The 18237-nt window shown below is 34.7% G+C and overlaps 1 protein-coding gene across 2 annotated transcripts in view; it reads right to left on the reverse strand.

The window, feature by feature from the left end:
- The window catches only part of S1P (membrane-bound transcription factor site-1 protease), a 480656-nt gene that overhangs the window by 247201 nt on the left and 215218 nt on the right, over positions 1–18237 (reverse strand). For both annotated transcript variants that reach the window (XM_090401757.1, XM_090401758.1), the window contains one exon: positions 10826–10928. In XM_090401757.1, coding sequence (XP_090257883.1) covers positions 10826–10928 — 103 coding nt within the window. The remainder of the gene's footprint in view (positions 1–10825; positions 10929–18237) is intronic.

Genomic DNA, 18237 nt, shown 5'->3' on the forward strand with positions numbered 1-18237 from the left:
GGAATATTTCATTAGTTTGTTATTTAAGATTCTGCTATATATTTTGTAACAGGAATTTAGTATACTGATACCTCTATAGTTTTTAGGGTCATCTCTATTACCTTTCTTAAAGATAGGAATCACAATTGCTTTTTTCCATTCTATTGGGGGGATACCAGTTGAGTAAATTTTATTTAAAAATAATAAGAGTCTTTCTTTGAATCTTGTTCCTGAACCTAGCTTATCTTCTCCAGGTGATTTTCGGTTTGTTTCTTTCAGGCTGATTTCTAATTCTTCTTCAGTTATTTCCTTTTCATTTTCGTTAATTGTTTGCCAGTTGTCTTTTTTAAAATATTTGTCTGCCCACAGTTCTGTGTAGTAATTTAGAAATTCTCCTAATTTCAATTCAGTGTTTAATCTTATGTTTTCTTTGGTATCTGCATTTAAGTGTTTTCAAAATCTTATATACATTGGGTCTTATTTTATATAAATCATGTTCTAAATTAGAAACAAATTTATTCCATGATTCTCTATGTCTTTTTCTGATTTCTCTTTTAGCTATGGCTCTTATTCTTTTATATTCTATTTCATCTTCTAATCTTTTACTGCTCAACCATTTGTGATAGGCTTCTTTTTTCTTTTCTTTGATTGTATCATCCCAGATCTTCAGTTTTTTTCTTTTATTGAATTTTTTGGTCTTTCCTAAGCTTTCATTTGCTGCTGCATTTAGTATCGTTTTTATATTAAGCCATTCTATTTCTATTTCTTCATTTTGTTTTATTTTATCTATATATTGGTTAATTCTTTGTTCATATAGCCATTGTACATTTGTGTCATTCAATAGTCTAGTTTTATAAACAAATGTTTCAATTTTTTTTTCTGTTCTTGTTACTTATAGCCATTTAGGTGGTAATCTTAATTTTATTTTAACAAGGAAGTGGTCACTGCTTATTTCATATCCTCTGTGAACTCTAACATCTAGTGAAAATTCTGATGTCTTTTCATTTAATATGAATTAATCTAATATTGATTTCCATCCTCTTGCTGCCGAAGTATATTTATGTATGTCTTTATGTTTATAGAAGGAATTCGTTATTTTTAGGTTATTATAAACTACAAAGTCAATCAATTTTTTACCATTTCTGTTTAGAGTGTGTTCTCCATGTATTCCTATATTATTATTAATTTTCATGTTTCCAATTCTTGCATTTAAGTCTCCTGCCAAAATTATGTAATCATTTTTATTTATTTTATTATATATGTTTTGTAGCTGATTATAAAAATCAAATTTTATCCTGTTCTCTTCCTTCTTCTGGGGCATATAAACCAATTATTGTTAAATAGCCTCTATCTATTTTTATTCTAGCTTCTATTATTCTTTCATTCCATAATTTATAATGTTTTAACTGTTTTGAAAGGGAGTTATGACCATATCATGACTCCTGCTTGTGCTCTTTGGTCTCTGTGGACTCCGCTGTATATCACATTAAAATTTTCAGTTCTCACAGTCCTTTTAATTTCTTTTTTGTTTCAGTGATTACTGCTATTTTAAAATTTCATTCATTTAATAACTGGTCTAATTCTATTTCTTTATATGCTATTCCTCTTACATTCCAGTTTGCTATGTGTATTATATTTTGTCGTTTCCATTTTTGTTTTACCTTTTCCATTCCAGGGTCATTTCCCATATATTCAATCCGATTATCTTTTTCTGTCAGCTTACAAGTAGGATTATGTTCTCCATGTCAGGGGACTAGCCTGACAATGGAATAGTTCAGTGGTAGGGCTGCTACCTTAAGGCTTCTGAACTAGCCTTCTTCCGAATTTAAACCCATAGGAGGAATAGGGTATACTGAAGGGTATCGATAAGCTGCAAGTAAAAGAAAGAATGAATATGAAAGAATAACCTCAAAAGAGGGTTGTTCAACTAATGTGCCTGTTTTCCTAAAAGCTATTAACCTGGTGTATGCAACATTGAGTTCACTGCGACCTCTTCACTAGATGAAGAAATTCAGGTGCATGAGGAGGAGGTATTAGAGCTGTTGTATAAACTGAATAAGAATTCAGCAATAGAGAATGATAGGATATCAGCATGGATGCCAAAAGAGTGTTCAGCTGAACTGGCTATTCATTTTTGGAAATTATGGAGACAACTACTGTGTTTGAATAAAAACTTTAGTTTACTATTACTAAAATTTTACAATTCGACGTTTCGACCTTTATGTCAAGGTCATCTTCTGGAGCGTACAAATATACACAGGAAACAAGCTATACTACAATCATACTGGTTCGTTAAAGACACTAACTAACCGCTACCACAATTGTTGGCCTGACCTCTGGTGGAAAAAAAAAAAAAAAAAAAAATTATACATCAACGCTAGAATCCTATTATTTGTGTTGTCTACTAACATCATTCCAGCCAGTTGGAGTGGAATGGTTTCTAATAATAGCAGATTGGCTAGAGTCCTGACTTATGTTGAATCTTTCAAATTAGTTTGGCTGAATGTGTGCCATCCAGATCCTTGGAATTTTCATACCATCTTTATTGTTGATATTTGGGTGGTTTATCAGGATTTTGCAGGATTCTTTAAATTTTCTTTCGTACCATGTTTTTGTGAGGTGTAAGGAGCAGGTGCTTTTCCAGTTGATTTGGTGTAAGGTGTTGAGTGCGTGGTCTGAGAGGCCTGCTTCACCATAATGGTTATATTTAATGTGTCTAATGTGTTCTTTTTTGCGTATAGGGTATTGTCCGTCCTGTTTCACCAATGTACGGTAAGTTACAGGTGCAGCGGATGCAATAGACTCCAGGATGTGCTAATGGGAGGAGAGGATCCTTAGAGGAGCTGAATATGGTTTTAAGTTTAGTGGGTGGTTTAAAGGTGGCATTGAGGTTATAATGTTGTAGGATTCTGTTGATTTTTTCTGATAACCCTTTAATGTATGGGATGGCTATGGTTTTACTGTAATCTAGATTCGTTTTTGTTGTGGTTTTATAGAGTATTTTATTGACAGTTTTGTTATAGCCATTGTTTATGAATGTGTCACTATTGATTTTTAGTTCTTGTTTCAGGGCTTGCTGGTTAGAGCAAATAGTTGTGGCTCTGTTTTTAAGGGTGTTTATGACTCCATATTTTTGTGCTGAGTGGTGATATGAATTCGCATGTATGTATTGGCCCGTGTGTGTCGGTTTTCGGTAGACCGTGAAGGATAGATTGCCTGAAGGAAGACGTGTAACTAGTGTGTCTAGGAACGGGAGCGAATTTTGGTTTTCGATTTCGATGGTAAATTGTATGCGTTCGTGTTGTTTGTTTAGGTGGCTGAGGAATGTGTTTAGCGTTTGTCGACCGTGCGGCCAGATCGCGAACACGTCGTCAACGTATCTGAGCCAGATTGTCGGTCAAAGCGTGGCGGAATCAAGAGCCCTTTGCTCAAAGGTTTCCATGTAGAAGTTCGCGATTGGGGGGGATAATGGTGAGCCCATGGCCGTACCTTCCTTTTGTAGGTAGAATTTGTTTTGCCACACGAAGTAACCGGACTTTAGTACGTGGGCAAAGAGGGCCGTAATGTCGGGCGGAAATTTGTTCTGTAGTAGGAGAATTGTGTCATTGATGGGGACATTAGTGAAAAGGGCAGAAACGTCAAAACTGACTAATAAGTCGTCTTTGTCGAGTGTTATGTTTTTGATTATGTTTATAAAGTGTTGTGTGTTTTTACGTAGGAGGGGGAATGACCTACCAACTCCTTGAGTGTTGCTGCTAATTTCTTGGCTAGGTGGTAATTGGGACTGTCTATTCTTTCCACTATTGGTCGAAGGGGCACATTTTGTTTGTGTATTTTCAGAAACCCATATATTCTGGGGGGGCGGGCGTAGTGAGGTTTGAGTTTTTTAACTGTGTCTGGTGGCCAAGAAGTGACGGACTTTAGTAGTTTTTCTGTTTTGTCCTTTATCCTCTTTGTTGGGTTATAATTTACCATTTTATATGTGTTGTTATATGTGTTGTTGTTATATGATATGGTATGTATAATTTTTTTTTTTTTTTCACCAGAGGTCAGGCCAACAATTGTGGTAGCGGTTAGTCAGTGTCTTTAACGAACCAGTATGATTGTAGTATAGCTTGTTTCCTGTGTATATTTGTACGCTCCAGAAGATGACCTTGACATAAAGGTCGAAACGTCAAATTGTAAAATTTTAGTAATAGTAAACTAAAGTTTTTATTCAAACACGGTAGTTGTCTCCATAATTTCCAAAAATGCATTGGGATCACCGTGCAAGCCTAAAAGAAAGAACTGGCTATTCCTTTGACCAGGTTATATAATTTAAATCTCAGAACAGGGAAGTCAGCAGGAATGGAAAGAATGTGTGCTAATCTTATTGCACAAGGGTGGTGCAAAGACCAATGTATTCAATTATCAACCAATCAGCATCTCAGGATTGGTGGTGAAGATTTTGAAAAAATTGGTTAGGTCTTGCATTCAGAAATGGGTGTTGACAGTGAATCTCTGTTTTGCAATTAACAGCATGGGTTTACTAAGGGAAGGTCATGTTTTAGCAACTTGCTTACATTCTATAATAATGTTACCAATGAACAAGATAAGGAGGAATGGATATACCATGATACTGTTGGATTTTAAAAGGCTTTTGACAGGATATAGCATGGAAGACTGTTGCATAAATTAGAGAATATATGTTTGGATTATAAAATATTAGCGTGGTTAAGAGGATGGCTGACTGACATATAAAAAAGTGGTATATGGGGAATTGTGAGTCTGCACGACGTAAGGTAACTAGTGGTGTACCACAAGGATCAGTTCTTGGTCCACTGTTATTCAATCTGTACATTAATGATATTGGGAAGGATTTGACAGGCGACATACAACTATTTGCTGATGATGCAAAGATAGATAGGGTAACCAGGAATGTTGCTGATATGCAGTAAGTACTTGCAGGATGATTTCAATAGGCTAGAATTGTGGCCATGGGAAAATGGATGTCAGTAAATGCAAAATGCAAAAATGCAGGATTAGATATCCAATGTCGTATTATATGGGTGGGTTTATGCTAGAAGAAACTGATGAGGCTAGGTGTCATGGAGTGTTAGTAGATAAGTTAGTAAAGTTAAGTTCAGCGCCATGTAGCAAAGATTGCAAATACAACTGAAAAGATAAATGCTGAAACAAACTTTAACATGTAAAGATAAGGATGACATTTTGTCTCTTTACAAGGCCTTGATAAAATCTCACTTGGACTATTGTGTACAGGTCTGGTCTCCTGGTTTCCATTGTGATTCTGATACAGTGGAGAGAGAGAGAGAGAGAGTGCAAAGCAGAGTGTTAAAAATGCTATCAGGATTGTAGAATACTGATTACCAAGACAGATTGAGATTTGCAGACTGCAGGCAAATCACAGACAAGCAAACAGGAGAAAGAGGGGTAATATGATTGAGATATGCAAATTTCTGAAAGGGTCATACAAGATTTCAGTTGATTGGATTCTTTGTTTTATGGAGGGTGGGGAAAGGACAAGAGGACATCTTTGGAAACTGAGAATGAATTCTGCTAAGAAAGGGTAAGGGCTAGATTTTTCTCTCATAGAGTGGTGCATGATTGGAATGGGTTGCCATTGGATGTTGTGTGTGCAATCATTGTGAATGAATTCAAGAATAAGTATGATAACTGGTGCGAGTAGTATGCGGCCTCCCTCGATGAGTCCCTGACTCCCTGGAGGTCTCTTTTAATAATAAAAATATTATGGCTGTTGTTATGTGCTATCCAGTTGTTTTCAACTCTTGGTAATGCTGTGAACAAAGGCTCCATCCCACTTGGCCTCTTGTCCATTCTGACCTAATGTCCAATCCTCACCTTCTCGTGGTGCACCCTGTTGGGCACCAACCTGGATACTGAAAAAACGAGGATGGGCTGGCAATTTGGGATTTACCCGACGAAATTGTATTCTTATTGGCTTAAACCAACATTCAAAATGATTGTACAACATGACAAAATTTCATGCCGGTTGGGGCGCCACCCGGTTAAACAAGGCCCACGTTGTTTTTGCCAGGGAACCAGGGCGAACAGCGAAAAGTCAGCTACTGGAACAAAACTGAAAGCACACCCCAACTCAACATCACCAGAGTTAAAGATCGGTACTCTCAACATAAGAAGCCTGAATGGCAAAGAAATGGAGCAAGCTGAGGAATTACATAAGTACCAGATCGACATAATAGGGGTGACTGAAACAAAAAAGACAAAAACTGGTGAGATCTTTCTGAGCAATAAATACAAAATGCTATATTCAGGAAATGACAATCAAGGAAAAGAAGGAGTAGCCATAGTATTCAACACAAAATACGAGGCTAATCTTGAATGGCAGGCAGTCTCAAATAGAGTGATGTGGGCTAATATCAGAATGGGGAATTGGAAAATAAGACTTATTTGTCCCACAGAAGATTCTATTAAGGTAGAAGCGGAGGAATTTTTTGATGCTTTAGAAAAAGCAACTGACACAATGAAAAAGGAAAAGTTGGTCCTTGTTGGGGATCTAAACAGCAGAGCAGGAAATGATTGTCAGATATACAAAAATATTTTGGGAAAATTTGGAGAAAAGAGCAGCTAATAATAATGGCAAATACCTGTTGGATTTCTGTTCAGGACATGGGCTGGTTATTACTAACCATGTTCCAACATAAAAATGTGCACAAATTCACATAGAGAGAAGAAGCAAGGAATAAGAAAAGACTCATTGACTATGTTATTGTTGATAGTGATGTTTTCTCCCTGGTGCAGGACACCAGTGTACAGAGACTTTGAAATTGGAAGTGATCACTATTTAGTCTCGAGCAGAATAAAATTGAAGTTCATATTGAAAAGAATAACAGGTAAGAAAGTTTTAAAGCAAATAAAAGTTGAGCAGCTCTCAGATGTGAACTGTAGACTAAAATACACAAAGATTATTGAAGAAAAAATGAAAGAGTTTGAGAATAGGAACCAAACCTTGGAGATTCCAGTAAGAAGCCTTGAAGAAAATCCTGATTGATTCAGCCAGAGAGGCATGTGGTGAGGTAGTCTGCAAGGATAGAAAAATCAGAACTCCATGGTGGAAACAGGAAGTTAAAGAGGTAGTGAAGGAAAAGAAAAAAGCATACCAAAAGTTCCTGGCAAATAAGTCGGCTTGTGTTCTTAGAGAATACAGAAACAAATGTGAGAAAGCGAAACACTGTGTAAAACTAGCTAAACAAAAGTCATGGGAGGACTTTGGCAAGAACATAGAAAATAAATATCAAGAAGGTGGTAAGATATTCTGGAGGTTGTTGAAGAAGCTTAGAAATGCAGGAAAGAGTGCTGTAAAAGGAGTCAGAGATGATAAAGGCAGCACGAAAATGGGGTATAATTTATTTTGTTTAACCCTCTCATGCTTGAATTTTTATGTTCATTTATAAAAAATTATAATGATGATACAGTACCATTTAATCTTACAGTATTACCATGAATTCATTAATTTTGCTAAATGTGCCCTGTATATGTTAAAAATGATGTCCTCATCCAAGGACATCCTTTTTATGTGTCCTCATATGAGGCCCTTATGCATGAGAGGGTTAATTGCTATGATGGAGAGATTTATATAGGGTCTTTTTATGTTTTTCGTTTCTCTGAATCACTGGCATTCTTATTGCCTGTGATTCAGAGTAATGTAATTTACTTTTTGTTTTCTTTTCTCGGCAAATCAATAATGGTAACCTTCTTAATTTCAGAGAAGTGTTTTGACTGTATTGTATATAATAATATTTTGGTAGTCAAGTTTTCGCTAATGGTGTTAAGCAGTGATTGCTTTGGGATGCTACACAGCAGCACCTTTATTAATAGTGACATGTGGTACATTCACAGATTTGTTACGATCAGTAATGTTTTATATATTTACCTAGTATGCAAGCAAGCTTAGTTATTTAATGAAACTTAACAACAACAGATATATTTTCAATATAACTATTGTTAACATATATGCTGTATAACTGCTATATGAAACTTTTTTATTGTATTATATAAAATTTTTATTAAACATTATTGTATATCGTTTCTTTAATTTTATATACCTGTACAATAAATGTATGCATAACAAGCTGTGTGTTATATACTTAATTTGCTGATCTTATTGCAAAACATTATCACACTATGAAATAAAAATATCAGTAAATAATTTTTTCGTTTTCTTTTCATATTTTTTAATTTTCAATTTTTCCTACCAGCAAAGAATGAGTACTTGCACTATACTTTTACAAAAAAAGCACTGGTGTTAAAGAATGTTTATGTCTGCATTTTTTATTTGTAGTCATGGAATAGTAGTTCCCATACCAGACTGTTTAGGTTCACAGTAAACATAGCAAGCCCACCAACTCTTGTAGATTCCTACATATTGTTTCTCACCGCCATCCCTTATAGAAAATAGGTATGATCAAAGCACATCTCTACCACTACAGAAAAAAATCAATGTAGAACATTACCTCACACACTGATGGCTATGGACTCAACAAAATCAAGAGTTTTAAAACTCAACCCAAGATATCGACTAATAAGCAAGAATTCAAAGGTACTGTAATCTTTTCCTATATCCACAATGTCACTGACAGAATCTCTTATTTACTGCAAAGCACTGACATAAAACTAAACTTTCACTACACAAGATATCCAGATTGTTACAGCCTTTAACCCTCCCCTCCCCATTACCTCATCCTCCCCCTAAAGAAATCAGGAGTCTACAAAGATTCATTGCTTTTGTGACATTTACTATGTTGGCCAAACAGGACGTTCCAGAGAGAGAGAGAGATTCACATATCAGAGTATTTCCATGATGATGAAAAGAAAATGACACATAAGTCCAGATTAGCCTTTCACAGAATTGGTGTCAACCATCCAATAATGCAGCAAAAAACTAAAATACCCTACAATGAGCACAACTGTTTTGTAAGTAAATTCAAGACTTCAGAAATGATACACACTGATAATACACAAAATGTTGGAGCAGGTTTGGTCTTCATTTCTGGGACATACATTCTATTACAGAATGTGGCAGTACCAACTAGTTCTCCTACCTTCATGTGTTTTATTGCTTAGTTTAACTTTTTAATCCATTGTATTCTTTCACTGTCTAAAGTTATGTTAACCTCCGAAGTGTTTTTTTTTAACCTTTTTTTTTTTTGTAACAATGATAAACTCCTGATGAAGTGGACCCACCTACCAGAAACAGTATTAGTTTCTAGTATAGTTTACTTTATGTGGTCAAAATACTGATATCATCATCTACAATGAATATCTCCAAAACCACAGAAACCTCAAATTCGCAAAATATTTGTTCCTCCATCCATCACATAACTCTCTCAAATTACAATAATAATATCTGGAGTATCTCAGAATAAATAGCCAGAACTTTAAAGAAATATAACATCTGCTTTCAAGTTCTATCTCAAGCTGGCTGCTCTTATCTACTATGCAAATTCAAGGAACTCTGTATACGAAGTTGTCTTAAACTTGCAACTTGTCTTATTAAGAACAAACTGGAAGATCTGACAATGTCCATCTAGAACATAAGAAATACACATGGCATGATAACCATAGTCAGTCAAGTCCAGCAGACTACACCATGAACAACTTACATAGAACCATACAGAAAAAAATAATGATAAATACTGTGTCTACAGTAAGTACAAATGAGTGTTTCAGGAATCAGCAGCAGATTTTAAAAACTAGTGTAACCTAATTTCAATAAATATCGTTGTGTGTAACTCTCCAAGATATGAGAAATTGTAATTCTAAGACCTTGTGAGCACACAAAAAAGGTGCCACTCCAATGACTTCATGCTTTCATATCTAATCACTTATTTTGTTTTGCATGTGCACATATTAAAATTCTTGTACTAATCCCAGACAAAATACTGGAGTCATTACACTATTGTTTAATTCATTCTTGGCAATGATCCTTATTCAATTAAACCAAAATGTAAATGCACAAGAAAATTTAGCTTTTTTTTTTCTTTTTTTTCTGTAACAAAGAGGGAAGTGAAAGTTTATGAAGAAAGGCAAAACCTTCTGTTATTAGTAGATGGTCTTTATAGTGAAACAGTTATCAGGTAACTTGGGATGCCAGTAATAAGTTCAACAAACAATCATGAATTCAAAATTATTTCAGAAGAGCATTAGTCTTAGCCTGAAAAAAATGTAATTTCATCTAATAAAAGTATATATTTATGTTATAAAGCATATGAATCAATCATTTTAAAATAGCATGGAAAAAGGAAATTTTTGAAATTTAAAAAAAAACTCACTGCATGTAATTTTTATATGAACTGAGTTATATGCCATTTGACTTCTGAGAGATAATCACCTGCTAGGAATATATGGATGCTAGGATAGAGATTCAGTTAATTATACAACTACAAATAACAGACACTATAATAAACCTTTTCAGTCTTTTCCATTGGCAGATTTTTTCAGGTGATTGGTAAAAAAATACAAACCAAAGATGTTAGTGTTCAATTTTAGGAAAAGTTAGCTATCATGTAACTCATAAATATTGCATAAAAGAATGCCATTATTATAAAAAATTTCTGTGCAAGAGAGACTATGATAAATTAAATTTTAAAAAATTCATTTTATACAAACAATTTTATATACTGGACCAATTTTTTGTGCCTAAATAATGAATGCAAGATTAATGACTATGTGCAGTTGTAAATTCAGTTTGGTACTGCATGAAATTTACAGGGTGATTCAAAAAGATGGACTCATACAAAATTTCTTACAAAATTGAGTCCATCTTTTTGAATCACCCTGTATATATCATAAACCTCTTAATACATACCCAAGTTGTCATTCCACGTGACGAGAATCTGGCAATCTGATCTTCAAAATTAATACCTCCTACTCCAATTACATCCATCTGATCTGCAGGATTATTCAGGGTCCTAATAAATATTAATATATATATATATATGTGTGTGTGTGTGTGTGCGCGTGTGTGTGTACAGTATACACACACATGCACAGTGCTGAAATAAGTACAGAGAAACTTAAACTGAAGTAGATCCTTATTTGTCACTGATCACACTTTCAACCCTGATAGGCATACCTTCTCCACCAGTTAGGGATGAGCCAAGTGTTTTGAATTATTCTTCCTTTAACATGATCGCCAGTTCATGTATCATTAATTACTGGAGATGCAGCAAATATGGTCTGCATCAAATGTTCCAACTGGTACCAAAGTGGGACTTTATCCTACCTATCCAATTGTTTGTATGTTTTCAATTGTGTGTGAATTTAGCAGCATGAACTGTAAATTTGAATAATTCAACTATGCCAGTGTGGGGAAAGATTATATCAAATGAGGGGTTTCTGCCAGTTGTACCTTAGTAAATAGTGATGTAATATCAAAGCTAAGTATGATGTCTGAATTTTTAAAGAAATGGCTTCTTAATATAATTTTAAAATGAACATAATAAAATAAAAATAAATAAATAAAAAGAGGGAGTTACATGTGAGGGGGACAAGAGACTGTGCCAACTGCTAAGTCAACTTGTACATCTATGCTACCAATTACTGAGTGTGGGAGTTATCAGATTAGTGAATTTTTGGACTCCATATATTCTGGGTGATTTCACAACAATTTTAAAAACTTTTTCTTCTGTGCATTAGTGGGGTTTTTATTTAAACTTTAGTGAGTAGAATAATCTTTTAGAAGATTATGCATACATTTTTCTGTTGTATTCTATTTGATTCATTATAACAGTAGCATTACCTGAGTAGTGACTCAGTTGATAAAAACAGCAAAAGGGCAATATCGACAGAAATTAGCTAATCAAGTGAAGAAAAATTCCAATGACTTCTTTTGATATGTGGTAAGCAGAAGAAAGAATGACTATGGTAATATAATGTTAATGGATGAGAATGATAGATTGTAAATGCTACAGAGGATACAGTTGAGATATTCAATGAGCACTTCATCGGGGTATCTCATGAATGTGATATCATGAGAAGCTTGAGTTTGGAGGGCAATTGGAGGGACTAATAATAATTGAGTAGGAGGTACACAAGGAATTAATTTATCAGGAGTTGATAATATATCATTGTGTCTCAAAGGAATGGTCTAGGAGAGTGATCTTCAACCTTTTACCTACCATGGGCTGCATTCACTACTGGAAAGACTTTGTGCATCATAAACAAACTCTGTTGACCTTTTTATTTAGAATGAGTTAGTCAAATTATGCCCTCAGCATCAGAGATGGCAGCAGGACAAAATATTTGAAAATGTACTAGTAAACAGTAAAATTTGGGGAAAATGGATATATCGCATCCATTGAAAGACAATGTGATATTTGCAAATTATCAGTAAATTATATATTTACTTCAAGTAAATATATAAATATATTAAAAAATAATTTATAAATATATAAATAATATATATATTTACTCGAAGTAAATTATATATTTACTTCAAGGTTAGTAAACACTCAAACAGAATGGGTGAGGAAAGATTGGCAAAAAAAGTGTTCTCTGCCAGGTTGGCAGGAAAACGACCCAGAGGAAGACCAAGATATAGGTGGTTTTGATAGGATACAAAGTGCCTTAGATGACAGAAATATAAGATCTGATAATATTCGTGTCTTGACAAGTAACAGACTGATCTGGAGGAAAATTGTAGATAGGAAGTTAGTAATGATGTAAATTTTTCATGTAGTACTATCATATCCTGTACACCCCTTGAGGGTACATGGCAGGAATTTAATGATAATGATGGTTAGTAACACACAATCCTAAAATATGCAAATGACCATCTGAAAGTCTTGTTCCATCCTTGATTTGACTGTTTTCAATTTTGAAAATGTTGATTCACAAATATATGTGCTACCAAAAATGGAGAACATGGCTGGAGTAAATCTCTTTAGGTTCACAAACAATCAGGTAGTCCTGAATATACTGACCAAGAATTTCATAGACATTTATTAGGTACCAAACTATCTTATGTGCATGCAGAATAATACTCGCTTCAGGTTGGACTCTTAAAATACTGAACTCTGATTACCACAGGCCGTAATCACTTTATCACCAGATACACTTCAGAATTAACTGATAATAGTAACAAAAAAAAAAAAAAAAATTACTCACACCTAGACACAAGACACTAGAGAAGAACTCAAACACTTTGCAAAACTTATCTAGTATAAGTCTCAATAACTACTGACTGAAAGCAGCAGGAATAGGGTACTACTAATTCGGATGAATTCGTGCTTATGCTTGGCTTCATTCAGTAGGTCTCTACATGTCTCAAAACTGGTTGTTTCTCACAATTCTTTACCGCCTCTGATCTCCATAACAGTTTGGTGAAAACTGATACTGAAATGCCACCATCTGTTTCCTTTAAATGATGTCATCAACCAACTGTTTATGTCTGTAGCTGGGAAGAATTTGAGAGAAATTTAATACAGATGCTTTTAGTGATCATTTATTCATATAAGTTACTAAAAGTCAAGGCTGTCAAATGTATATAAAAATTTCAAAAAGATAGAATTTCTGGGAGATTAAGAGCCACAAATTGCTCCACAGGTCACATGCTGCTTGCAGGACCACTTGTAAGGAATTAACAGCATCAATGGCACACCAGTTTAACATGAATCTTGCAAACCAGATGAGTCCCAAAGGAGTGGAAAGAGGGAGGAATAAAAAACTGTTCTATTTCACAAAAAGGTAGGGATAAGATGGGTGCTACAAATTATAGACCAATGTGTCTGCAGATGTAGTAAAAAATTTTAGAGAGGGTAGTGAGGACCAAGATTCAGAAATGAGTTGATAACAGTATTATCAAATTAGTTAGCAGTCATGACAGTCGGTATGGGTCTGTTAAAGGAGGTCATGTTTTAGCAATCTTGATACAAACACTAGTGTCCAAATGCTAAGGACGAACTACAACTTTAGCAATATGTGAAAAACTTTTCACATAATAGTAATAATGCAAACTTAATAAGTAATATCATATATACTGCATGAGGAGTGCATAAGATACTATGATATATATATATATATATATATATATAAATATATATATATATATATATATCAGTATTTGATTATGTGGTAATTTGTGTTTCATTTGTTATTTATCATTTTGTATTCTATCTATTATTGTGCATCCTTCAACAGCTCTTAAAAAAAATTTATTTCAGCCTGCTCATATTAAACTTTTATCCTTTCCCCCCCCTCTGTTCAACTTTGTTCAGACTGCTTGAAATTCATTATTTGCATCATTATTAGTTATCAAAAATATATATATATATATATAAAGATGTTATGGACATTTATGATGGAGAAATGTAATAAATTAGTCTAAATGGAAGAAGCATGGAGAGGCATTCATCCAGCACTAGACTGAATAAAGCTGATGATAATGATATATGCTGGTATCCAAAAGCTAAGGATGAACTGTATTTTTACCTGTCTATGAAACAAATTTTCATCACTGTAGTGTAATGTGGACGTGAATTTATTGCCAGCATATTAATAAATTATACAGTAAACCATTGCCGAATGTGGGGGTTACATCATTAATACATTGCGCGCATGGCAAAATCACGTTCTGCATAGTTAACTTTCTATGGAAAAAATTATAGTTCAAATTAAGAAAGTATGTATGTATAATTTAAACTAACCTAAATATTGTTGTAATTAAAAGGGAAAAATGAAACAAATGTTAATTGAAAGGATTTTTATTACTGCTTAATAAGTAGGTACATGATACAATTATTTTTTTAAAAAGCTAGTGATTTTTGCTTGGGACAATGGTTGATGCAACTGAGCGCAGAGTTTTTCAATGCCTTTCATAAAGTGTCCTCTTCTTTCTTCATTTGGGTCAATCTCCATTGCAAAATCAGACAGTTCCTGTGCCTTTTTTAACAATTCATTTAACTTCTTGTAAGTTAAAGGCGCTTTATCTTCTTCTTCACTATCGCTGCTTTCACTGTCGGCTGGTGTTACAACATCATCCAATTCTTCATTCGTCATTTCTCGATTGTCATTCTCGATTAATTCTTTGACTTCTCCTTCTTCCATATCTGAAAATCCTTCGCCGCCAATTGCTTTTGAAATTTGTACTTTGGCTTCATTTTCAATCGATGGAAAATCCTTTAAAATTGATGACAACTTCTGGCCAGAGCTGATGCCAGCAAGCATTCAATGTTGATGAATTCACTTGTTCCCATGCGAGTTTAATCATTTCTATGCAGTGGCTTATGTTGAATCACTTCCAAAATGCCATTAGTGCGTCATACTTTCCTTCGTCTAGTGCTTTATTTGAGTTATGTTTCTAAATATTTCTATATCTATCATTATTCCCTTCAGACTCCACTGGATTCTGCATTACACCATGCATTCTCCCTTCTCCCAAGTGACTATTCCCACAAGAGACTACCTTTGCTCCATCCACCCTGATAATTCTAGTTTCTCTGCATTGATGCTCTGATTTGTTTGGAGAACTGCATTCTTTCCAGATGTCTGCATCCTTCCTCATTCAAATACAAGCCGTCTCTGGCATACAATTCCTTTCTGTCCTCAAATGCCCTCCAAGCATCCACATAATCCAAGCCTCTCTTTAAAATGGTTTTGAGGTAATTCATATTAATACTACAGATCTATTGCTACAGGAACACTAATGAGCAGGGATGCACAATATACAGCTTCTCCATGTCAAGTCAATCGCACCTTGATGGGTGTGGCCTGTAATGTTGCCGGTTTCCACAAAAAAAGCTTTGGCATTTGTAGTGAGCATTCCTGCTGCAAAAGGATATCTTCCTAGTTTGAGGAAATACCATCTAGATCACTCAGTGAAACATCACCACCACCATGTTTATTGGGAGCCTGAAGTAGCAAATGCCTATGTTTGGCCTCCAGAAGAGGGGTTCTGGCCTCCATTTCCCCCCCCCCCCCTTCTCCATGCGATATGAGTGATACTCTTCAAGGACATGACAAAATGGAGGGAACTGCTGTTCCCTCCATTTTGATGGAACAGCAGTTGTAATGCGGGCCAGCTGTCACATAGCATACAGGCCTGAACTGATCAGTAACGAGTCAAGAAGTTTCACAGTCATCTAGCACATAATCCCACTGACACAGGTCATGCTTAGTGAGGGAGTCTAAGTAATGGTATATGGGAGACACTGTTGATGCCACAGAACAACAAGGAGACTGGTGACTCACTGTGTGGCTGTCATGTTCCCACTCTTTCCTTTCATCTGATAACAAACTGAAAAATGAAACAGACAAAAAATGATGGCAACACTGCAAACATAATATTTTGTTTCAAACTCAAATCAAACACAATATTCCAAACTTACCAGGATCCCTACCAAAAAAAAAAAGAAAAAAAAAGCATTTCCAGCAAATTAAATTACAATATAAATGACATTCATCGTCACTTAACAGACATGCAAACCAGATCTCCTTTTCTTAATAGAAACCCAAATTACAGCTACATCAACCAAGTTCACATTCAATGCTCAAATTATACTCTTCATGATTCACTTTGCCACAAAATTGAAAAGAAGATCTACACATCATTTTATTTTCCTGTGAACATGATAAAAATTTGTATTATTTAAGCACCACAAAATATCTAGATGAATTAAACAGATGACTTTCTACCAAGGAAGATGGCACCTCAGAATACCTGATAATAATAGGCGACAAACTTACATTTAATAAAATATATAAAGCATTAATAAAAATAAAAATATGCTCCCAAACCAGACAGAATCCTTGGATAACAGACAACATATTAATAGACATACAAAGAAAAGATGTCTGGTGGAAACAACGTAAGAGGTCACTTAACAATACAGTTTTACAAGCTGAATACAAAAGAAAACAGAATCTCTTAACAATACAGATTATAACTGCAAAAAGAAACTATTACAGAAACAAATTAACAACAGCTTAGAATGACATAAAGGAAACCTGGCACCTGATCAATGAAATGTTGGACAATACACACAAAACCACTGTGCCTCAGAAAAATAAAACACAGCTTTGCTTGCGAGCCCAAATCCCTCAAACAATTTGGCAAACAACTTTAATTAGCACTTAACAAACTCAGTCCAAAAACTGCAGGAAACATTCTCTCCTCAAAGAAATATTCTCCACTAGGACCATGAGCAACCCAGTCAATGCAGTTCCCCACAGTAACAAAAGAAGAACTATCACTTGCAATTCATCAAATTAATCCTAACAAAGGACCAGGAACAGATGGAATCAGATCAAAAGACATCAGAAAACACTCAACTAACCTACGTCCAGTTATACTAAAACTGTTAAATAAAATTTTCGAAACAGGGCACATACCTGAAACAATAAAGACTGCATTAATCATCACTCCCATATAAAAACATGGGAAAAGAAATATTATAAGTAATTATAGATCCTTTGGCCAAACAGGCAGGACAGTAAATATCAGGATTTCAGAACACAAAGACTACATCCAGTTTCACCAGTGCAGCCACTCTGGGCTGGCAGACCATGCCTTAGATACCCACCATAGAATTCGTTGGAAGAAAACTAAAATAATACACTGCAGCAAGTTTAAGTACGAAAGATTATTCAAGGAATCATCAGCAGCTCTAAAAAATGTTCCAAACCTCAACAAATTTGGGTGCATGAAACTACCCCAAATTTGGGAGACTTACATTATGAGAACTTCAGCCCAACGGCCAAGACAACAAAATTAGCCGCCAGAGGGCACCATTAGGACTTTAGGAACAATATTAGTTTCTTGCCTTCTTCCTCATTTGCTTTTGTTAGTGCCTGCATGCACATACCATATTTTTATGTTCCTGAAGATGGCAACGTGACGTTGCCGAAATATAGAAGTTATTCATTAAAGATGCCTTTAATTAATAATCTTCATATGCATTGTTAATTCCGTAAACTAATTACCAGTTAATTATAGATCCATCGTCACATTATCTGGAATCAACCAAATCATGAAGTGCATTGTGTATCGCAAACTCTCCGCATACACTGAAAAATTCCAAATCACACTAAAAGCACAATATGGTTTTCAAAAAAATAAAGTAACAGAAACATTCCTGAAAAATTTCACAGACCTAAGAAACAGTGTTAAATAAAAACAGAATAGTATTAGTCGTTTTTATTGACCTAACAAAGGCGTTTGACACACTAACACACAAAACCTTGTTGAACAAACTAACACATATCAGCAAACATCATCTATTC

Source organism: Typopeltis vanoorti, chromosome 12, assembly GCF_054136105.1.
Source record: "Typopeltis vanoorti isolate ZY-2024b chromosome 12, IOZ_Tvanoo_1.0, whole genome shotgun sequence".
NCBI lineage: Eukaryota > Metazoa > Arthropoda > Arachnida > Uropygi > Thelyphonidae > Typopeltis > Typopeltis vanoorti.